This window comes from Musa acuminata, chromosome BXJ1-4 (genome assembly GCF_036884655.1).
Source record: "Musa acuminata AAA Group cultivar baxijiao chromosome BXJ1-4, Cavendish_Baxijiao_AAA, whole genome shotgun sequence".
In the NCBI taxonomy this organism is placed as follows: domain Eukaryota; kingdom Viridiplantae; phylum Streptophyta; class Magnoliopsida; order Zingiberales; family Musaceae; genus Musa; species Musa acuminata.
In genome coordinates, this window is record NC_088330.1 from 41,242,483 (window position 1) to 41,266,372 (window position 23,890).

The following is a 23,890-nucleotide window of genomic DNA, read 5'->3' on the forward strand; positions in this document are numbered from 1 at the left end:
TATTATAGATTTCTTAAAATATTTAAAATATTCTTAGAAAAGGAGTGATATTGGATGTTAGTAAAAATATTTCTTTTTATTTATCAATTTTCCTTTTTTTTTTTGTCTAAGACAATAATTTTCTCCAAATTATTGACAAGGAAGTTGAACTGATTAGTTAGTTAGATCACCATAATAGTAATTATTTAGGGAAAATATTCTACAAATAAAAAATATTCAAGAAATATTTTTTATTTTGATTCTTACTGATGTGTCACTCTATTATATTTTTTATTTTTTTAATCGTGAGTCGCCGATGAATATTTCTCATATCAATTATTATTAAAACATCATATTATTTTTGTATTACCATAATAGATATGAAAGTCAAGATCACAAGATGAATCAATTAAGACAAATAGTGAAGAAAACAATAAAGGAACTGTGCAAAGACGGGACGCTTTCAATTTAACTAAATATTATTTTATGTAAAATTCATGGTAAAAAAGACGTTATGGTTTGTCGCATAGATTACTATCATTTTGTTGATTATGTTTGTGGTTACAGTGCATCATCAGATCAGTGGTTCACATGGCACAATGAACTTTATTGATAATTATATCTGGAATTTTGTGTGTATTTCCTCCCTTGAGAATCAAATATATTAATGTTCTCAGTAAGCATATATACCTTGCGGCAATTCCTTCAAACAAACAGACTGAAGAATTAAGTTGACAGTATCTTAACCAACAAGCACAAGCAAGCAATTACCTGGACAGATTAGTATCCTCATAAACTTTAACTGCTTCCAATTTTTTCAAATCAACAATTTTGAAAAGTTTGCAGAAGACAATGTTCCACAATGTCAAAAAAAATCCTAAATCTACTTTGGTGAGGTGTTTGTTGGACAGTGAAGACCAAGCCCAATATCAATATGGGCACAAGGAACTGCAATATTTTGATCACAAAGTCTGAACCTTTATCTGCATTGTAGGCTTCTTGCTGAGGTGGTACGGAGTTGCGTTTTGCTGCAACAGTTGAAGAATCTACCTCACCGATGTAGTGCTTGATCATCATATCCCCTGCCAAAGTACTATGACCTATGTCTTCTAAATCATCGGTGGCATCTTTTCCTGCATAGAGTTTCCTTTTGAGAATTTTACTCGGTACAGGATACATAAGAAGACCATGAACTTTGGAGTTCTGCCTGATCAATTTTTTTCATTAAAAGCAGAAAAAACAGATCCAACACAAGAGACTACTTAACAGCAGCAACTTACAAAGTCAAGGGTCAAAAAGAAAACAACAAACAAATTCTTACCAGTTGCCGCCAGCAAAACCTCATTGCCACCGGGATGCTTGTCCATAAATCGGATTAACATCATAAACCTGCAAGGACCACTATGCATTGGGTATCAGCAAACAGTTTTAGAAAATGCGGCAAACATCTTTAATGTTAGTACATGTGTCAATCATTCTTAGTGCACTGGATATCTACATATAACTTCTTTAAAAGGTATGGAGTTAGAATAGACTATCACATCTTGGAGGTTGTTAAGGCCAAAATTTGCTAGACATATAAGTTAACAAAACCCAAAATGTTCAGCTGGATTCGCTGGATCCTGGTCAGAAAGTATCTGCAAGCCAATAACAGCTCAATATGCAATCTGATATGACCAGTGGATGCATTTAAGCCCAACATCCTTACAATCATAAAGTACAAGGAGTCTTGATCATCACTCTGTAATTTCTGCAGCTTCAGAAGCCAGCCAGCTAGCTCCATTTTGTTACAGCTTTCACCTATATGAAACCAGTTAAACTTGGGGAGTCATTTTGTTGATCATAGATTTGCAAGTTTTGGCAGATCTCATTGTACTCTCCCTTTTTGGGATGCAGCTGATCCTTAAGCTGCACAGATAGTTTTGAAGCTTAGTGAATGAAAGTTTTAAGAAGAAAAAGTTGAACTTATGACTTAAACAATCAGGTCCAGATATAAATTTATCTTTCATCAGCTTACAACTTGATATGTACCTTGCTTACAGAAGTTGACAAAAAAACAACGAGAAAAACATAAGCAAATACTCAATTTCTTATACAATCAAAATTTTGTTGGACAACTAATGAAAGTTATACATTTTACCAAAGAAAATGAAATAACTTCAATATTATCTACGTGCAAACATTTGATAGGAGATGGTTTTGTTACCAGATATTATAGTGTTCTAAAATAAACCCAAAAATGTTATGAACTCCAAAAAATGACCTAAGTGTACAACACATTTGTTTTGAGATGAACATTTGTCGAGAGACTAAAAATTGTTATTCAGTCCCATAAAATGTCTACAATATCGATTCCCCTTTGTGCTTTTTAGGAGTACAATATTGTTGATCATTATATTATTGATAGTTAGTTCATAAAGGATATTCTTATAAGAGTGCATATTTTTATGACTTAATTACCACAATAAAAAAATATTTTTTGAACAAACCTTTGCTTCACTATAGTTTCAATGAAGAATGAGTCTTACCTACTTCTAGCCTCATTTGCAAAAAAACGTTGACTAATTGCCAGTTCTCCTCGTAGTTTCTTAATATCTATATTGGAAGAAATTTCTATTACAATAAATGGTGTACATGACGCTCACACTTATGCAGCAATGCACCAACCAATATAGAGTGCATTAACAGTACTTAATCTTAAACAAGTCCCTATTTTTACATCTCAATTTCTCCTTTCTCGCATATCACAAGCAAGCAACTTATAGCCTACATGCTAGTTGCTAAATCTTGCCTAACGCTAATAGATTCATTAAAGCAAATAAACAAACAGATAGAGGACAAGATCCAGTAGCAAAAGAAAAATGAAAACAAAAACCAAAGATAAGGCAGGACCTTCCGGAAATGACGAACCAGCGATTTTTAATGACGTTGTGGTTGGAGACCTCCTCGCAATGATAGATCTTGGAGTCGGCCATTTACTGGCTAAAAATCCGATCCCAATCTGCAAACCAATAAAACCATTTTGTAGCAAACGACACAAACAGAGTAGAAATCATTCAAGAGAGAAAAAAAATTAGCGCCCACATCCCACCTACTTCCAAGTCCCCAGAACGGGATCGCTGCTACGTCGCTCGGGAATCCAATTTCTCCGCCTCAGAATCGCAGGTTTACATGGTGTTCGATGTCAAACTTATGACGTCTCCTTGTTTCCTCACGGTTTCTACGAGATCGGTTATCGGGCACGGGCATTACAGAACAATGTTTATCGACCGTTCTCGTTACCCGAATTTATACTCGCTTCATGATTGGTGAGAAATATTGGGGGTTTGATCGCTAACAAGAATGCCGAGAGCCTCAGTTATTTATTGGGAGGCTGTAGAATACTTTAAAGAATGGTATGCCCGATAGTGTTCTCATACGTTACGGCAGAATACTTATAAATGATATAACAGATATATTTATTGGAAGGCTTAAGTGGGAAAATAACAGTCCTCGAGTGTCGCCATTTGAACTGCGCTTTTTGCCCCCTCTGTAACAAGAGAGAGTACACCTTAATCCGTTCGATCCCGTCAATGGAGGAGGCGGAGCACAAGAAGGACGACATCTCCGATCTCCCGAATGAAGTCGATGCTGGATCCAATTCCCCGGTCGAAGCCAAAGGAAGCGAGATCGAGCTACCGTTGGATGCCAAGGGGCGCGAGATCGGACTGCCGTGCGAGGCCAAAGAAGGCGAGATAGAACCGACGTTGGATGTCAAGGAAGGCGTGATCGAGGTGGAGAGAGATGAGAAGGAACCCTCGCCCTGTGTGGAAGCCGACGCTTCAAACGGCAGCGGGATCCGCAAGTTCACGATGCGGGAGCTTCTGGACGAACTCAAGGAAGAAGAGAAGGAGGCTGCTGGGGGGAAGGATGACAGATCTTGGTCGATGGATCCGACAAAAGATGATGGTAGCGATGCTCAGAGGAATAGCTTTGCTGGGAGGTCCTCTTTTAGGTTTGTGCTCCTTTGATTCTCTTCGCAGTGTCTTGATCTGGACAGGCCTCTGTAGATCTTAGCTCATAGCACTTGTCACTTGAATCATAATGTGATTTCTATAATTGGTGTTTAATGCTTTTCTTGGAGGCAATTGGGCAGTTTTACTTGTATTTTTTTTTCATCAATGTTGGAAATACATGTAATAATTTTGCAAAATACTATATTTGCATGATACTCTATTTCATCAAGAAGTTTAATGGTTTTGTGAGTCTAAACATTGTGTTGAATGTCATTTGACATTTTACCGATACATATAATTTTTCCATCTTAGATACTGTGCATGATGCTATTACAAACAAGGATTAAGAAATCAGAGTCAAAGGCATGAGTTGAATTTTTAATTCTAAAAGTTTTTATGGAAAAACTACTGAAATGCAATTTTCAAATGCAGTTTTGAAATGCAAGAATGTGAAGGAATCTTTACCATCAACGAATACACAACTTGATTAGGCTGGTTTTCTCTATGATATTAACTTGCTTTGGCTATTAAAGTCTAAGAATCTTGATCAGGTTGATTAAGATAGTAAATAAAATCACCTAGACTAGGTGAGGAGCTGGATCCTCACAATGGCAATTAGGAAGAAAATGAAAAGAATAGTGGAGAATAATAGGGGTCTGAGATTTCACTTACGATGCCAAAAGTTGGATCAGACAGCCTGTGGCATTGTGAATGACTCTTAAGAGTGTTCAAAAAATATTTTCTGATATAGTTATGGAAGTAGCTGGTTTATTCTTATAGAAATGTTTGTCCAACTATGATTAAAAACTGTTAAAAACATATGCTATATATGTTTCACATAACAATTTATTTTATAAAATAACATCAAACCAGATGTCCTTGATATGTGATATATGTGCATGATATTTGATGTATATGATGATTGCTCCATGTAATAGTACTGCAGTGTACAACAACAACAAGATCATAAGTCCCAATTGTTTGATGTCAGCTATATGGATCTTTTGCCGTCGTTGAGATCTGTAAAAAACCATATGTTTAGTCAAGTTTAGACCACTTAAATCTTTGTTTATATATCTTCCAGGCATAAAACCAAATTAATTTTCAGATATATTTATTTCAAATCTTATTCTATTTTCAATAACTATTTCCCAAGGTTTCATAGTATGACTCATGATTTTAATAATTCTATAATTTGAATAATTTTATATGTCACCCTTGTTCTTGTAAACTGACACTAAGAAATTCTTTCTCTATTCATCAGACATTTTTCTGAATCTCATGATTTTGTTAAATAAACCAGTTAACCAAGCTACTCTCCTATCTTCTAAACTTTTTCATACCTCAATAAGGATACCATCATGTCTCACACTCTTAACTATTTTTATCTTTTTTAATGTATTTTTTACTTCACTAACTCTAATTTTACGAACAAATTTATGATTATTAATTCTACCACTATTATTTATCATTAAATCTAAGTTCTGTGTGGAATATTCATTAAATAATTTATAAAAATAATTTCATCATCTTTCCTTAATTTCGTTATTAATAACAAGTATTCTTTGATCTTCGTCTTCAATGCACCTAATATTACCTTAATCCTTACACTTTCTTTTCCTATTTTTAGTAATCCAATATATATCTTTTTACCATCTTTAGTGCCTAATTTATTATCAAAATTATCATAAGCTTTATATCTTGTCATACTAACTGCTTTTTAGCCTCTTTTTTATATTCTTTATATCTTTTAAATTTCTCCTCATTTTTATAATTTTGCTAATTCTTAAAACATGATGTTTTAGAATAGTAATACAGTATATGGTCAGTTATTAAATGCATGCATTTCCCCTTGATGGCAGCTTAATTTTGTGGTACAGCTCTCCAAAAGATTCTTTTTCATAAACAAGAACAAAAACTTATTATCTATTGGTTAATCTTTCTCTACCTAATCTCAGTTATCATCGTTTATTCCTTTTCTCGCATAGATCATGATCTTAGAGTTTTAGATGCTTAATGCTTTATGTTTCTTGAAATGAAAATTCATGCATTTGGATATCTTGTCTACTTCAGTGCATCATTTAGATGGCAGATGCTATTACTACTGAATATCTCTTTTTGAAGGAAAAACTGATGAAATGAGTGAGATGAGATTATAATCTTCTTATCACTCCTGTTACAGCCAGAATGACATTTCAATGGATTTAATCAATAAAGTAACTGGTGTTGATGAGGAAGGTCGCTCTCGACAACGGATACTTTTGTATGCAGCTAAAAAGTAAGTTGTATATCCAATGGTCATTTTCTTTTGTTTCGAAGGAATTTGAACTTTTCTTATAATGTAAAATCTTCTGCACATTTTTTATTCATTTGATATATTTGTTGTAGTAATACTTCATCCTGTTCTCCTGTCTCTTGACAGGATGATGATAGCAAAGAATATTTCTCATTAATTTATCATTCTTTCTTTTTCATTTTTTTTAGACTTTTTAATTGTTGGTATTATTGTAATTCAATCAGTATGCTGTTGGCTGGAGTATATGCTAGTTAAAACTATTTTTTGCTGCATGCTGTTGCGATACATATTGCCTTGCTAATTGCATTAGTTATTCATGGTTCTGAATCATGTAAATAAGTAACATCTCCATAAGTGGGCATTAAGTCTGCAACAGCCTGGCCTCTGTAGACCCTGCAGCGGATTAATTGTTGTTTTATGATAGGATCCCTGACAACTTAATTCCAATATGCATTATGTAAAATGGAAAATGGGCATGCTTGTACTGATGCCTGAAGATATTTTCTTGTATATCAATGGCTTCTTTGTAACTTTTGTAGGTATGTTAGTGCAATTGAGAGCAATCCAGAAGACCATGATGCATTGTACAACTGGGCATTGGTTCTCCAGGTATGATTTTTGTCATCTTCAAGCCTAATATTTTTTTTATGCTTAGCAGATCAATGTACTTATACTGCCTAAATGTCCTTAAACAAAGCTCAAGGGCAGGCAATATCCATGTCCAACTCCATATAATTGAGATACTAGCATGTCACAAAAGTAGCATTGACAACACATTACTCTTTGGGAAGTCAACTTGTTGTTACATGTTAGTGAAGTTTGTCTTGAATGCCCAAATCATTGTGCATGACAACTACTTTCTAATTCTCTTGTAAATTCTGAGTGATTAAGTTCTGTGGTGCTAATTTCATTGAATCTTTATTTTTCTTGTTACAAATCAGAGGTATGAACATGATAAGCAAAATGTGGTGTGTAAAAGATTTCCAATTACCTTATCAGTCAAGAACATGGAAGCTACTATGATATTTTTCTTCTTTTTAACCATGTGGAAAATATGAAAGCAATCTCTTAATTTAGTTATCTGCTTTTTTTGCATATCTTATGATCAAATGCAGGAGAGCGCTGACAACGTTGGCCCAGATTCTGTTTCTTCTAAAGATGCCTTACTTGAGGAGGCTTGCAAAAAGTACGAGGAAGCCACACGGCATTGTCCTACTCTTTATGATGTGAGTATCTTCATGCTAGTTATTGTAGCTCCACTACACTGAAATACTGCAAATGTATGTCAGGAAAAATGCTATTCTGTTGTGTTCTGATTCTTGATTTTGTGCAATAATACTGTGGTCAGATAGCATGCAACTTTGATGCCAACGAAATGAAAAAGTTTTGCAGAAGAATCTCTGTATACTTTTTTGCAGCTATGACAATATATTTATGCGTATAACATATTTTGGTGAGAGAGGTGTAACAAAAAGTGACAGTGCATTGTAAGCATGGAACTCAATTTGCCTAGACCAGTCCATCCCGACTGGTATTTACCAGGTTGGATGTGCTAGTATGCGGACCATCCCATTTCAGGCAGTGGTGTCAGATCTTAAAAAAAATATATGTTTGTATAATTTAAATAAAGTCCCCTCTTGATCTTCTCACTTAGCGTTGTTGCCCAATCGTCGATCGCCGCCCACCTCTTTTCTGATATCACCACTCCAATGTGTTTAAGTGCTTTGTTGGGAATAAGATGCCCGATGAAACCTTGCGACTAGTGATTAAAGTGACCTTTATTATCTGCTTAGCTATTCTCTATAATGTTTGGTGTATGGCATGCAGCATTGTAAGACTAAAGATACCAAGAAATTTGATATGAAGTAAATGTTCCTATTTCCTATATGAATTATTTTCCTCACCACTTCTTGGTAGACTGCTACTTCAATATATTAAAAGTATATTTCCATGTAATGAATGCATTAACAATTCAAGTTCATGCTTGTGTTGGAAGACTTTTTTTTGTTGTTTTTCTAGTCTATCAATATATGTTTTTTATGTTAAGGATATGCCATGTGTTTATGGTCAAGGATCACATTATTGTTACACATCAACATGTTGGCCAATAGATGGATTTATGATGTGGTATGGTACAGTATCAGACTGACACGGATATGCCAGGAAAATGCAGTTAAAAAGAGGAAGGGAGAAAAAGGAGGAAGGGGAAAGAAAAGTAAACGTGTTCCTGGGGCCATTAACAATACTCACCATGCTTTTGGCTTCTGCTTTGATGATATTTGTTTGGCTTATGATATCCTTTACTGTAGGAGACTAACACAACTTGTATTGCAAGAACACTGGAGACTGTACCATTGGCAGAAAGCACTGTTTTAATATTTTAAGTGGAGTGGGTTCAAAGATTAGCCATTACCTAGCTGAAATTCAAGTCAGTTGTGGTTCAATGACTGAAATGGTTTGTCAAAAGATTTAAGAAAATTAGGATTCCTTCTCTTTAGATTCTGGGCTAGTAAGTATGCAGCTGTACTCCCTGTATGCTATGATACGTAAAACTTTCTCGTGGAAGGTAATATGTACCACTTTTCTCATAGGGAAATAATGAAGGGCTTGCATAAGATACTTTCTTTTGGTTAAAAAATTAAAATAAAAAGCAGCATGTGCCAGCCATATTGTTTCTATTATACCTGATATTGTTGTTTGGTGGGAGGGGGTGGGTACCAATGGCCCTCTTGTCTCCCTGTACATTCATGCTTAAGTTCGATGAACGTATCGAGTAACGACCTAAATCACCTGATTATGTTCTTCTTAGGGTATCATTTATTTGTTTGTTTTGTACTTCTATGACCCTTACTACCTTATTGGGACTTGTTACTTAAGGAATTCCCATGTACTTTTTAAATTTTGAAGACATTTGCACCTTATCCGGGTATTTCACCTTAATTTTTTTGTGAAATTTTTATTAAGTTCAGCTTTGTATATGATCTTTATATAGCAGCAAGTAGCTTACCATGCTTTGATTGTATACTGCTCTTCTTTAGGCATATTATAATTGGGCTATTGCTATATCCGATCGTGCTAAGATGCGTGGGCGTACCAAGGAGGCTGAAGAATTATGGCAACAGGTAAAACTTAACTAGTCTGGTATTTTTAAACCTCTATGTTGTTTCTTTTAGCTTTCCAAATGATTTTGAAGTTTTTCATTCAATAGAGGTTTAAATCCCATAGCTAAACAATGGTCAGATTTTAATCCTTCACTCTCTTTACAGCTTTGTGGACAGTCTGACATTTATACATTAAACAGTTATGCCGAAACACAATGTGAAGATCATCGTTTGTGTTGCCCAAACACCGTTGAGAAGTTAGTCTGACATTTATACATTAAACAGTTATATTGTCTCATGGGATTTTACTCTCTTGGATGTCAAAGAAAAAACTGATTAAATGAATGAATCTGAAAACATGTGACTTGAAGACTTGTTTTTCTTGTTGCAAACAGCTGTGGCTTCTCCTGCTCCTCCTAGAGAATTTTTTTGGTTATTTGCTATCCTTTCCTTCCTCTTAAACTGTTGTTTCCATGGGTTATATTGTTTAAGGTGAAATTGTTTTTCTAATCTTTTCTTCCAAAAATTTAATTGTTGCAAGTTTAATTGAAGATCATTTTAATATGCTGAAGAAATTAGATGGATTTTGTTGCGAATTTTCTTATGTGAAACAAACAACGGATTGGGGATCATGAGCAATGACTTGTTTGCTTGACTTGTGTAAGCTGGAAGCTTCTGAGAAATGAGATATAGGTCACAATCACACTGTCCTTTTGCCAAAGCTGGCTAAAGGTTCCCAAATTATCATCTCATCCATTGTTTGATTCATCAGGATTTTCTATGGTCCATGTCATTCCTTGGTGTGAATCTACTTGCCACTTTGCACAAATTGAAAGATGCATAGCCTAAAGGAAAGATAATTCCAAGCAGATGCAACTATGTAGGGACAAGTAATTGTCATTGGATTTCTCATAGCTACTAACTTCCTAATTTTTCTAACGTTTTCTTCAACATTGTTTTCTTAGAATTTCCTTCCCACTGTTGTACTTTTGAAGTTTAATGGCAGCTGTAGTAACATCAAAATCTTCTGTTCTATAGGCAACAAAAAAATATGAGAAAGCTGTTCAGCTTAACTGGAACAGCCCACAGGTCTGCTATATCCTTACATTATTCCTTTATTTATTTATTTTCATCTATGCTCGTACTACCTGCCAATATTGCTTTTCTGTTTCATCATGAGCCTTCCTGCTTAGCTTGTTAACAGTTATCCTATTTTTGTTTTGTCTATTGATCCCAATGCAGTTGGTACGTTACAAGGGAAAGAACCTTTGTATGAAGATTAGGTTGTTCCTTTATGATCCAAGTTTTAGTGTGCGAGTCACAGAAACCTCTGTACTTGCAGCCATAAGGTTATATATTCTGATCTTCCTTAGATCCTGCATTGGTGGTAACATGCACTGGGCTACCTCTGGAGACCAAAAATATTCTAGGATCTATTAGAAGTTTTGATGGATCATGCTGAAGTTTAAAAGCAGTCATCAAATCTTGTCTTTTGTTTCATCTGTTCATTATCTTCACTTGCTGACTGTACTTCTGACAACCTTACATGATAAGATACTTAGCCAACCTGGTCAAATTGACTGATGCAGACATTTGGCTTCATTCAGCTCCACTCACAGGAGAGCATTTATTTTTAAAAAAATGTTGGTAGTTGGCATTTAGCTACACCGCTGCGTACCATGATACTGTTACGAGAGGGAGAGGAGAGGAGGAAGAAGAAAGGAAGAAGAGGAAGAAGAAAGAGGAAGGTGGAGGAGGTCTACTGGAGCGGGTGGTGGACATGCAAGCATCAGCAGACATGCAGGCAGCAGGCCTGCTGGTGGCAACGGATGGAGAGAAGTCACAGTGGTGGCTATCCTCACAAGGAGTTGCGTCCAAGCCCCAGCACAGGATTAAAAGGAAAAAAAAATATTATGCATATTAGAGAACAAACTAGATCGCCCGATTTTAGTTGCTTTGTGAATTAATTAGCACTCAGACCAGTAAATAGTGGTTGAACCATACTGAACTGGTCGGTTTTGCAACCCATAACTTGAACTAGCTTGAAGTATTCTGGACAAATATAGAAAGAATTGTTGCAGGATGATTATATTTTTCGACTTTGTTTGGGGCACCATTTTTTCAATGGACTACAAAACAACATTCTGTGGATAGGACAAGAAATCAGTTCTGGTCGATTCAAAGTCAGTTATCTTGTTGTGCTATTGCTGATGACTTGAATGTTCTAAAATCAGAGTTTTTGTTCTATGAGTAATATTACATACATCAGGATACATCATGCTAAACAAAATGTTTAAAGTTGGACCTCCGACCAACTGCCTCTTCGTGTTCACCTTCAGTTTGGCTTGTGAGATCTAAAACTATTGTCACATAACATTTGAGCCAAACAAAGCTCTTTTCGATGTGGCAATTGGCAAAATGTGATCAGGTTTCACATACTGGCTGGTAGATGATGTTCTATATAGTGGCGATAGCTTGGTCCACTATAGCCAATAGGTATGTCTGGTGCAAACCAATATTTGATTCCTTGTTCGGAATGTGATTTTTTCAGTTTTCAGCAACCTTTCTATTGTTGTCTAGGAAATGCTTCAGTGTAAAGTGTCATAATACTGCTTTATGGTGGTCACAGTTCTATGCAGTTATGTGTTCATTTCCAATTTATCTTTATTCTCTTCAATATTTCACTTTTTTCTGATTAACATATTTTCCATCAAAGTTTGGCAAAATTCAGGATCTTTATTCGAGTGTTTTTACTCTTAATTGTTGGAGTGCTTATCAACTACTAGTTATTTAAAGCACAAGAGGTATCATCTTTAATTTTCTTTTTTTTTTTATTGTAGGCCCTTAACAACTGGGGGCTTGCTCTGCAGGTACTGTGATTTGTATTTCTTACCATAACTTCTTTTAGAAGTAATTTATGCTGGTTTCTTATGTTATTAAGATTATTAAATTGATGCCTGTTTACAAAATAATGTTGCAGGAACTTGGTGCAATAGTTCCTGTACGGGAGAAGCAGACTATTATAAAAACAGCTATAAGTAAGGTAACACCATGAAGCATTGGCATATATTGCTAGACATGATATTCTTTTTAGAATTCATGGCTACACACAGTTCAGGTATTTTCTTTTCTTGCTTTAGTTATGATGAGTTAATAATTAAGATATCTTGTAGTTCCGTGCAGCCATCCAACTACAATTTGATTTTCATCGAGCAATTTACAACCTTGGGACAGTTTTGGTTAGTCCTTACTTCTTACTGCTATATTCCATATTTTTCTTTTGCAACACTTGGTGACAAATTTCCTACCAAAGGGAAAATAGTATACTTTACTATTAATTCTCTGCCTACGGAATATTGAAAGGTGAATGAATCTGATCATATCTCTGTTCTTTATTGTAGTATGGCTTAGCTGAGGACACTTTTAGATCTGGAAGACCCATCAATGCGAAAGAAGTCTCTCCTGATGAGCTTTATAGTCAGTCAGCCATATATATTGCAGCTGCTCATGCTTTAAAACCCAATTACTCGGTATACCTCTGCCTTCTGATTCCCATCAATTTCTTGACTTATTATTTCAAGTCATGAAGATTTAAGATTAATCCTTGCTCAGGAATACATGTTTCCAATTTCAAGCTTCTTCAATGCGTCTACTTCCTAGAGTCATGTTACTTTAACCATTTTACTATGCTTTCTGTTTTGCTATTGACGTTGATATGTAGAGTTCCTTCGCAACTTCATCTTTAGTCAGTTCTTGTGTTGTAATCAACCAAATCTCTGCCTGTGTTTGTTAAGTTGTTCCATTGTTGTATATCTATAGCTGAGAACATTTCATATATGTTTCAACATATCTTTAAGGGGAGCATTAGAGAGTATTACAGCTTGTTGCATTTTTGTTTTTGCTTTCTGAATCTCTGATTATCATGATCCTTTATCAAATTACTAACTATTGGTTTAGGGTTCAAACATTTCACCATGGCATTCTTTCCACAGTTCTTTTCTCATCTCTGTGATTTTCCTTGGTTTGTGGTGGCTGGTATTGTCCCTTGCAATCTGCATTCATTTCAATGATTTCTCCAAAAGTTTCATAAAGTCCATATGTGCATGCCATGCATCTTTGTGCATCACTTTGAGATTCTGCAAGGCACTTTTTGATTGTAACTAATTTTCCATCTCTGTGACATTTTATGAAATCAATGTTATTGTGATTTATTCTAGAGTGTTAGTTGAAGAATGTATTTTGATTAACTTTGATCCCCCCATTGTCATGCAGGTTTATCACAGTGCCTTGAGACTAGTTCGTTCAATGGTCAGTTGTTTTTTCCCACAATATTGTTAAATTGTCAGTTATTATATGTTAGATTAACTGATATTAACTAGTAACAGCATTAGAAACTAGCAAATTAACATTGTAGGTTTTTCATAAAATTTTATAAAATACCTCTGATGGCAGAAGTGTGCTCATCTATAAAATTTACCTCTGGAGGCTCAACTATTAACTGTTACCTGTCTGTTTTCTTCTGCTGAAATTGTAATGATTGATTTTGTTGTTGGAATTAATGCCCTGTTGAACAAGAATGTTGTGCCTTGCCATTAATGGATATCGTGCTGTAACATGTAATACACCCAAGATGATTTATTGCTGTAGCCAATGCATTTGTATGCTAGCTAGATTTTGAGGTCATATAAATATCTAGAAATCTCTATTTTTGTCTACTCAAATCAAGGTGTTAAATCTTGGCAGCACGACCTGCAGCAGTTGGCTGCTTTAATGGAATGATATGATTCTTAACCAAAATAGCTCAAGGGCTTTTTCCAAACCCTTGTTCTTGGTTGCTAAAGGACCGTTTAAAGATTCCTTTTTTATTAGCCAAACAGGTGTATTTTAGGTAGAATTTACTCACTATGATAGTTTCTTTTTCTGTGCTGGGTGGCACAGTCCAATACTTGAATCCGGGCTCTGAACTATTGTCAACCTCTCGCGTGAATGCCTTCTCGAAGTGTATTGTTGGCACTGAGAGTTGCAGAATTTTATAGTAGAACAGTTCTCATACTGTGATCTAAGTTGCATGGACCCATGTGGTTATTTTGTGGTAGTCTTTGTTTGCTTCTTGGATACTAGTAGAACAATGTCCAAGTGACTGGGTGTGTACACGAAACAGGCAAAAATTTCAGGGTAACATAGAATAACATTAAACTTGATCTTTGTTTGAAACAGTTATTTTTTATTTCAAATAGCATAAACTTCAGCTGAATTACACCAAGACTCAATTTATTTAAAACATTCTTCCGTTTACTGAAGAACAAGTTGGAAACATTCTATTTTGGCTTCTGTTCCACAAAATTCATATTCTGCCTGTGCATCTGCTCACTCATAATTTCACAGAAATCCTCTTTAAGTTGTCAATGTGGTAGATATTCTTCTGCACTATCATAATTAAATCTTAAATTAACATACTTTCATGAATACCCTTCCAAATATCAGATTGTGTGGACTTATTTGAACGAAAACATACATGAAAAAGAATGAAAAATATAAAGAGCAAGCAATCCAACTTTAGTGGGGTATTCCAGTGATTTAAAAAGCGCTAGGCGTCAAAAGGCGCCACGGTCCAAAAACGCCCGAGGCACTAGGCGCTCGCCCGAGCGAAGTGAGGCGTTAAAATATAAAAATATATAATATAATTAATAAATATAATTATTTAAAATTTTAAATAAAAATATGCTATTAAATTAAGATACAGTTAATAGTATATTGTATACTGTTAACAGTATACTTTCGATTTCGAAAGAGGAGAAGCGAAAGAGAAGAGAAGAGTGTAAGGGAAGACCGAGGGTGCTGAGAAAAGCGGGAGCGGCAATGGTAGCGGCAACGGCGAGCGATGACAGTGGCATTGATAGTAGCGAGCGGCGGGAGCGAGAGCAGCGATAGAGACAGTGATAGCGGCGAGCAGCGGCTGCAGGAGCGGCGACAATGGCAGCGGCAAAAGCGAGCAGCGGCAATGGCAACAGTGGTAGCGGCAACAGCGAGTAGTGGGAGCGGCGAGTGGCGACAATGACAGCGGCAGCGAGCAGCGTGAACGACGAGCAGGGTTAGGGTTGGGGAAGTCGCGCTGATATCGGTGCTTTAGTTGGTTCGATTGAACCAAGTAAAGCACCGGAGATCGAACTAGACCTAAACCGCTGGTTCGGTCGCTTGGTTTAACCCAGGCGCTCGCCTGAAGCGCCCGGTGCCTGGGCTCGGGCGAGCGCCTAGGCGGCACCTCTTTGAAGCGCGCCACCTGGAAATGAAACGAAGTGCTCGGGTCTCGCCTCGCCTCTTTAAATCACTGGGGTATTCACAAAAAAAATTATATATTTTGAATAATCCATTTAAAATATCCCTTGGAACCTTTTGTACAAGTACACAAGTGACAAGAAGAGCTTCAAAGAGATAATAATTTCTCCACATTACTGTTACCATTCTATTTTGATCTTTGACCAGTGAACTCTAAGTTTTGGCTTGATTCTATGGATACAGTCTAGAAACCAAAGCTCTGTAATCAGAGTCCCTGTCAACCAATTTCAGATATGTTACTTTTTATTGCATCTGAAGAAACTCTTGAAATTAGAGACAAGAACGTAATAAGTAATCTTATTTATAGAATGAAGATCAACTTTGAGGGAGGTAATTAAAGGAATTATTTTTTATGTTTCTTAGGTGGAGGTGGTTTGAATGTAGAGAATCCTTTGGTTTTCCTATCCTTTACAAAGCTTGGGTGAACATCAGCAAAGTGGGTCAAATTAAAGTCAACTACATAAATTTAAATTTTGTTCTGTTGTGATGATTTAAGTAGCACTAGACAAGGAAGAATATTGATACCTTCAGTTAGACTTATAATTCAAATGTATAGTCCATAAAAGGTAAAAAAATCTTATTTTTCAACCTTCTGCAAATTAATAATTATCATTTTAGTTTGCTTGTCACTTTAAATATTGTTACATGCTTTTCAATATTCTTTTGCACCTGTTGGGAAGCAATTTCATTTTGCTAATTTAATAGTCAGTTTTGTGTACATAGCTTGCTAGTCATAGTGCATATATGAAATCGTTAAATTTAATATTCTATAATCCTGTATGGGGTTATTATCATCATTGATATGCTGCTCTATTGTTATATGAGAAATTGACATAGCATAAGATAGTTGTTGGATTTATCATTGATGTCACTGTTTATTGATGTTTGTTATTTTTCTTCTTGACAGCTTCCTTTACCTTACTTCAAAGTTGGTTATTTAACTGCACAACCTGCACATATTCCAATTGCGCCTCATAAAGATTGGCAAAGGTCCCAGTTTGTTTTGAATCATGAGGGACTTCAGCAGGTCAGGTTGCAAGGCATTGTTCTAAATAAAGAGATGATGATAATATAGGTTTTCTTGCTTATTCCAAGATTAATTAGAGTAATTTGTTTTTGTCACCGTATCTTTAAAACTTGTTGTTGGTTTAAGCTGTTTCTGTATCAAAAACGAAGGCAACTGTTTACCTAAATTCATAGGAAGTAACCATCTTAATATCTGCCAGCAATATTGCTAGACCAGGATAATTTTGCACTATTTCTTCTAGGAAATACTAAACAATCCACTATTTTCTTTTGATCGAATTTTTTTTGTCCTTCATGTTCTTTTTATTATGTCTCACACTTCCATTAGTTCCCCCTGTTGATTCTATTCTTCCATTAAACTACCATGCCTCATAAGCCCATAAAAAAATCCTTTTATCAAAATTCTACATGAGTAAATTTTTGCTATGTTTTTCCTGTTGAAAATGATCTCTATGTCACTAGAGAAGATGCCATCCCCTCATGGGCTTTCCTAGTACTCCTATTTGGAAGGAATGATCGACTTATGTCATGATCTCTTACTTCAGTTGAGTTTGGTTCTTCTGTCATGGATGTTGATCCACCTTTTCCAGCATATCCATGAGCAAAATAATTATATTTTGATGTGTCATTTAGAAAAGAAAAGTATATTTTAAATGCTAGCATCTACACCAATTTGTCTGTAAGACCAAATTGATTTCTGCATATGATCAGAGAAACATGTGTAACCTTCATCACCTGATGATCTCAAGGGATTATCTAGTAAAAATTTTCTGAATGCCATAGCAATCTTATGTTTTTGGTGCGTTAAGATAGAGAGAGAATTTATATTTGTACTCATTGCCATTATTCCTGTAAATGCAAATCCATAGGTTCCACAAGAATATGATTTAACTATTTAGAACTATGTTGCTTGCTGAGCTGAAAGGTGTAGTTGATAGACTACTGATACTTTATGGGCAAATGATATTATGTACTGAAAAAGGCTGCTTCATTCAATTACTATAGCTGCTTGTCTATGAATGAGTTCAAGAAAAATATTTCTTTTCTTTATTGTGAATATTTCTACTTTTAAGTAGCAATTCAGGATAGATTTGGTGAAATATATTTCTTGATCCTAACAACAATATCTCAAATCTTACCTTTACCAGGTACGTAGGGTTGACAAGCATCTATCACAGAGTCCTCCTGGAAGGTCACGAGGATCCCCGCCGATTGATAAATCACTAGTTAAAGTTGATATCCGTGACATTGTTTCTGTCTCAGCCTGTGCTGACCTTACTCTACCAGGAGGTGCTGGCCTTTGCATTGACACAATTAATGGCCCAATTTACTTGGTGAGTGCCCCACATCCCGGCATGTCAAGGGAAGAAATTATTGGTTGCTTTTCACATTTAATTTTCTCATCCTTTGCCTTTGTGTTACATTGGCTTATTTGGTTAGGTTTTTTCTTTAGGATCGGTGCTACTCCCTTTACCAGTATTTCCTCCTAGACTCTTGAGGTCACATTGCTCCATGGTTTCAGGTCTTTAAACTCACCAACAAGAACATGTCAACTAGACATTTATGTTCTTGGGCAAATCTCTCATATGAATACTTAAGCCTTGGCTAGAAATTGGCACCTGCTAGTACTTCCTCCTAGACTCTTTAGGTCACATTGCTCCATGGTTTCAGGTCTTTAAACTCAACCAACAAGAACATGTCAACCAGACATTTATGTTCTTGGGCAAATCTCTCTTATAAATACTTGGCCTTGGCTAGAAATTGGCACCTGCTAGTACTTCCCCCTAGACTCTTTAGGTTGCATTTCTCCATGGTTTCAGGTCTTTAAACTCAACCAACAAGAACATGTTAACTAGGCATTTAAGTTTTTGGGCAAATCTCTTACGAATACTTATCCTTGGCTAGAAATTGGCACCTGCTGTATTGTCAGTGTAAACTTTGACAGCATTGAGTTTTTGGTGCTTGTGATCGCTTGTGAATCAGATCAATTTCTATCGAGGGTTCCAAAAGTTATAATGTCTCATTTACTATTGTACCAGATTGCTGATACATGGGAGTCTCTGTACGGATGGCTAGACGCAATCCGCCTAGTCTACACCATTTTTGCGAGAGGAAAGAGCGATATTCTTGCTGGCATCATAACCGGTTGATTGTCCTAGTTGAAGCAATTGCATATGGGAAAAAAATTCTGATTCCATCTCACCGTGAGATCGATGGTGCTTGAATTCTCATACTTTTATAATCAAGTCTTTTACTGTTTGGCATTTCAATATTTGTGTAATAGTAATTTTGAATCATAATGGTGGCCTGCAATCCTTTTTAATGTGTCCCATAGGTTTATAACTAAGGTATTTGTACGTTTACATACTAGTAAGAATATCCTTTACGCTTTTCTGGCAATTGAGTATTTTGTACAACAGCTTAATTATTGATTGTGACAGCAGTTTGTCTCTTCCAAATTTTCAGACAAAATAGGATCTTATCTTCTTTTTATTATGTATCAACAGAATGTTCATCTATGTAGCTGGAGTTTTCAATTAGTGGTATGATTTGATTCAGGCAATGGACTAGAGATGTATTACATCTGTACTCTAAGGCATCGAGACCTTCTGGACTAGAGATCCACGGACTCGCTTCATCAGATCACCAGCTGAGAAATGATGCAACTAATGCTGGCCTACTGATATTATATATTTTGCAGTATTTTCACAATAATTTGAAGGTTGTGCAATTCCTTTTCCAATTAGCCTCTCTTTGGATTGTTGTGTTTGCTCTATTGTCTACATCAAAGATATATTGACATTTTTATAGTTATAAAAGTTAAATATCTAGTTTCATTTATCCTAATGATGTTAGTTTTATCGATGAAAACATGAAAATAAAAAGTAAAAAGATAATTTTAACATTCTAATTAGCAGTGGTAGATAGCATCACGGGCGACGGATGATGATTTTGTTTGGCGTCGATGTCGATGCCGATGCAGTTGTCAAATGATTCTTTCATCGTTCTACATTTGCATCAGCATTTTATCGTCATAGAATCAAAGTCTGATACCGAAGCTACTATAAAGATTTCTGACCTACCGAAAGTAGGACTCAGAGATATGCACCTCTCTCACCAAGGTTGACATCGTGCCCCTCCTTATCGTTTACCTTCTCAACCATCACCATTCATCCGTGATCGGCTTGGGAGAATGTCATCGCTATCCTCTTCAATCTCTTAATTCCCTTTGCGAGGTGCTCATGTGTACCCTAAATATTTTATTTTTATAATTATATGGATGCAAATATAAATTTTAGAAAGTAGTTAACTAAAGCGATTGCATCCCGTTTGTGTAGGCGATATAATTATGAGTATTGACATCCGTGTGTTCATCCTTGCAGGCCAACTAAGAAGAAGGCAGAATACCGGCAGCAGCAGAGTAGTGTACCTCTAAACCAGCCAACTATAAACAAAAGTATCAGTCATTTTTAGCTAATGCGTGGCTCACATACTATTATTCTAATGAATTTCCAACGCAGAACACATTTAATGACGCGGACAGCATATTAGAATCATGAAGCAGAAACAAGGAATTCAGACTTCACTTGCAATCAAAGGCAAGTGATAGACATTGACAGAGATGGGAAAGACAAGATGGAATTAGAAAAGCTGAGAAACGATAGAAACAAAACGAGTTATTCACAGCATGGTCGTCAAGAATTGGGCTATGTAGGAAATTTCTGAGTCTTCTCTTAGACCGATACCCAAAACCTGTCCTCTCCTCCAACTAGTTTAAATGCTGTCATTACCCAAAACATTAGATCCTCAATTTCGTGGTCATTATGCAGAAGAACGCTGTCTAGTTAACTGCAGATGAATCTATCAAGGTGAAATTGATTGGGCAATCATCATCAGATTTATTTGCGCTTACTGCTGAGATACATACATATGTGTGTGTGTGTCTTTGGCTGCTCGAGAAGTATCAGAGCTCCACTTCCTGGCATCTTCCTCAAGATGTCTCTTCCGGCCTCTCCTGTGTTTTGAGCTATTAACGCATGGAGGGATTATAATTAGAATCAAGTTGAAAGATGTTACAATAAAACGACGGCAATGTACAATAACTTTGACCAGTTTAGATAAGGCAATTAGCAGCAAGTTGTGGGAAACCATCATTCTTCGGCTCTCATCCCTAGAGGAATGTTCATGGGGACCCTACCACGAGAAGGGGGGATCAATGTATGGGGGAAAAGAGGTTTAAATAGAAAGGTAGGTTGAGGAGTGCGATCACACACGGGAACAGTTTGAATGTGAGATATAGTGGGTGAAGGAATCATTAGGTCAGAAGCTTTTTGCTGGGGCTGGGCAGATGAACTGGTTCCCAGCTTTCCTCCAATGCAAGCCATTCTTCCACCATGCTTTTGCTTTCTCGAGTAATCAAGGAGAAGTAGTATGGAGTTGAAGTGGAGGATGTACCTGCTGCTGCTGCATTACCAAGATCTAATGCCCTGCAAGCTCCTTTTTGTACTTGTATGGTAGGAGAATCCTAGTTGAGATTGCCAGAATCACTTCTCAGGCCTGCTAGATAACAAGTTAAGAACAGAAGCAGAAGGTAGAATCAATAAAACTCATGAAATATCACATAAATACTTCATCCAGTGCTTTGTATTCATTGCAGTAAAGTAGTACTCCACAGTGCATACAAACTTGGCAATGGTGTTATCAAACATCACAGGAACTCCATTTCTTGTTTCTTAATCAGGCAATCTGTATGCTTACATATATAGCTGTTTTTTTTCTTTTTCATTTTTTTTGCCCTGCAGTAAAGAAAATTAAAGGAAAAAGAAAAAGGGGTCTTTCCATCACCACACGATCAGAGTCTTCTACTTGTTAAGACAACCTGTTGAAGCCAACATAAAATGAAGCTTCACATATAGAACAGCTAAAAGAAGTGAAGGAAAAAAATGGGAATCGAAGAGAAGAGACTTAGGTTTCATCTGTCTTATGTTAGGTCTGAGCAGCTGCAAACAGAGTGATCCAACATCGCCATCAAGAATTAATTTGGATGAGCAAAAACATACTTCTATCGACTGTGAGCCTCCTCATCCAATGATACCATTCCAAAACCCTGGAGGATCACCACCTTGTCCCCGATTCTGCTCAAACTGGTCCGCAACACTGTTTGATGGGACTACCGGCTTCAGGTCCTCGAGAGGAAACGGCAGCTTACCACCAGCGCTCTCCTCAACCACCGGCAAGCTCCCGTATCCAGCCCTGCCGCCGATTCCATCCAAAGGAAAACTAAGAGTAGGAGGCCTGAATTCTTGCAGTGCGAATCCCGTCGGGTACTCTGTCATCGGCATGAAAGGCCCGAGGCCTCTTGCAGTCATCTCACTCTTGAGTAGTTCCATGGCAGAGAAATATGTGTTGTTGATGGCACTGCTGCTTTCTAGGTTGGGGTAGTTGTACTCAGGGAGGTCCTGTTGGCGGAAGGCCAAGTTGAGGTCCTGCCCCTCGTGGAACTTTGGTGCTTCGGAGCTGGCGGAGAGCGAGATGTATGGAGGGATGAGATCAGCATGCAACTTTCTGGAAGTTGATGCAGTGGCTGTGGGTGCTATGATGGGGGAAGAGGAGGAAGAGTTGGTGGCGGCAGAGGAGACGAAGTTTCTCTTGTTCTTTCTTGATCCACCACCCACAGGGACGTTCCTGAGCGTTCCACCCTCGGTCCAATACCTCCTGCAGCTCTTGCAGAAGTACCTGGGTTGGGTGAGGCTGTAGTTGTTGTAGTAGCAGAACTTGGTGTTGGTGGAGTTGCACCTAGGGCAGTTGAGGACCTTCTCCTTGTGTGGCCTTGGCCTCCTTTCCGTCACCTGTGGCCTGGTAGTGGTGCACCTGCTAGTTGAAGTGGTGGCTTCAGTCGTGGAGGAAGCAAACTGAGCCTCCATGGGCTTCACCAGCCCTATGCCCTGGAGAGCAACAACAACGCCAAATCCCCATATGGAGGAACTCAATTAGAGAGAGAGAGAAAGAGAGAGGAGGAGGAGGAGCAGACAGACTTAAAACAGACACATATATCAGATCATCATATGTAGCTACTTAGACATGCCTCTAAGGAACAAAGTCACCAAAAAGAAGCTTACAAGATAAAGAAGATGAAAAGGCTTGATGGAGAGAAAAGCAAAGCAACAGTTTTCATGTCTCACTGCTTTATTGCATACGATAAAAAGAAAGCGAGAAGACAGGGAAAAAGGGAGAAGGAAAAAGAAAGGCCTTCGCTGCTTTCAAGAGCAAAAGGAGTGCGGGTGATGGGATTAAAAGCTCGAGGCCAAAGTAAAAGATGTGAGATAGAGAGAGAGAGAGAGAGAGAATGAAAGATGATCTCCTAAAGCGTACCAACGTAAGAAAGAGAACAACTAGATCGATCTCAAGCCTCAAACCAAAAGAGAAACACAGCAGATCCAATCCACTCCATCAGGGAAATTAAGAACAATAGACAGATAGATCCAAAGAAAGTAAAGTACTCGTCAAGTCTCGAGCTAACTTTACCTGATGCCACTGGTTAGCATCCATGCGAAGCCTCACAGATGATCCAAAACACCAAACAAGAGAAGGAAGAAGAAGAAGAAGAAGAAGAAGAAGAAGAAGCTGTTCTCCGGACTGGAATGCAAGATGATGGCTTGGGACAAGGATGGATTGATATGTGGTTACTGTCTCTCGTATCCTTTTGAGAGGTGGATGATTCTGTTCTGAAATAATAACCTATTCTCCTCTTCCTACTTTTACCACTGAAGTCTCTATTTGTGTCGGCATTTGTCCATTGCTGTCTCTGTGCTGATACAGTGGGAGTCAACCATTGCGTTAGAGAGAGAGAGAGGTGTGAGTTTGAAGCAAGGGCAGGACGTGTACGTGCACCACACCTGTCGAGGAGGGCGTGGCACGTGGAGAGGAAGACCCATGAGACATGGTGATGGAAGACACGCTGGTTGGGTCCCACTTCGTGCGCGTGAAGAGAAAGAGATAGTGGAAGGTGAAGACCTTCCCTTCCTCCCGAGAAAGATCAAACGGAGGGGACGGAGCATAAACTATGATACCAATGGCTGCTTCTAACTTTAGAGACTCAGAGATTTCTCTCTCTCTCTCTTAGTAGATTGACAAAGTATTCCCATGTTGCGCACTGT

At 37.2% G+C, this 23,890-nt stretch overlaps 3 protein-coding genes across 17 annotated transcripts; 1 reads left to right on the forward strand and 2 right to left on the reverse strand.

Moving 5' to 3' along the window:
* Window positions 1–765: 765 nt before the first annotated feature.
* Window positions 766–3,360, reverse strand: LOC135670965 (cytochrome b5-like). Of its 15 annotated transcripts, none has more exons than XR_010512602.1 (5): window positions 3,075–3,360; window positions 2,872–2,980; window positions 1,688–1,779; window positions 1,301–1,380; window positions 1,030–1,112 (listed from the first exon to the last, which is right to left on the reverse strand). XR_010512602.1 is itself a non-coding variant. In XM_065178781.1 (4 exons), the coding sequence occupies exons 2-4, from the start codon at window positions 2,952–2,954 to the stop codon at window positions 802–804; spliced, it is 462 nt and encodes a 153-aa protein (XP_065034853.1). In that variant the 5' UTR covers window positions 2,955–2,980; window positions 3,075–3,360; the 3' UTR covers window positions 766–801. The 15 variants fall into 15 exon arrangements, 2 of the variants coding, with proteins under 2 accessions (XP_065034853.1, XP_065034846.1); XR_010512591.1 differs by having other exon boundaries at window positions 1,720–1,887; window positions 3,071–3,360; XR_010512584.1 differs by having other exon boundaries at window positions 1,688–1,887; window positions 3,071–3,360.
* An 87-nt stretch (window positions 3,361–3,447) lies between these two features.
* Window positions 3,448–19,229, forward strand: LOC135671001 (protein HLB1-like). Its single transcript, XM_065178824.1, has 14 exons — window positions 3,448–3,973; window positions 6,157–6,252; window positions 6,810–6,879; window positions 7,386–7,496; window positions 9,309–9,392; window positions 10,410–10,460; window positions 12,212–12,241; window positions 12,352–12,414; window positions 12,545–12,610; window positions 12,773–12,901; window positions 13,644–13,679; window positions 16,615–16,734; window positions 17,882–18,067; window positions 18,773–19,229. Exons 1-14 carry the CDS (start codon window positions 3,552–3,554, stop codon window positions 18,881–18,883), a joined length of 1,575 nt encoding a protein of 524 aa, XP_065034896.1. The 5' UTR covers window positions 3,448–3,551; the 3' UTR covers window positions 18,884–19,229.
* Window positions 19,230–21,350: 2,121 nt separating this feature from the next.
* Window positions 21,351–23,459, reverse strand: LOC103982599 (dof zinc finger protein 1). The gene is made up of 2 exons (XM_009399575.3): window positions 23,259–23,459; window positions 21,351–22,678 (listed from the first exon to the last, which is right to left on the reverse strand). The coding sequence occupies exons 1-2, from the start codon at window positions 23,280–23,282 to the stop codon at window positions 21,815–21,817; spliced, it is 888 nt and encodes a 295-aa protein (XP_009397850.2). The 5' UTR covers window positions 23,283–23,459; the 3' UTR covers window positions 21,351–21,814.
* Between the last annotated feature and the right edge of the window lie 431 nt (window positions 23,460–23,890).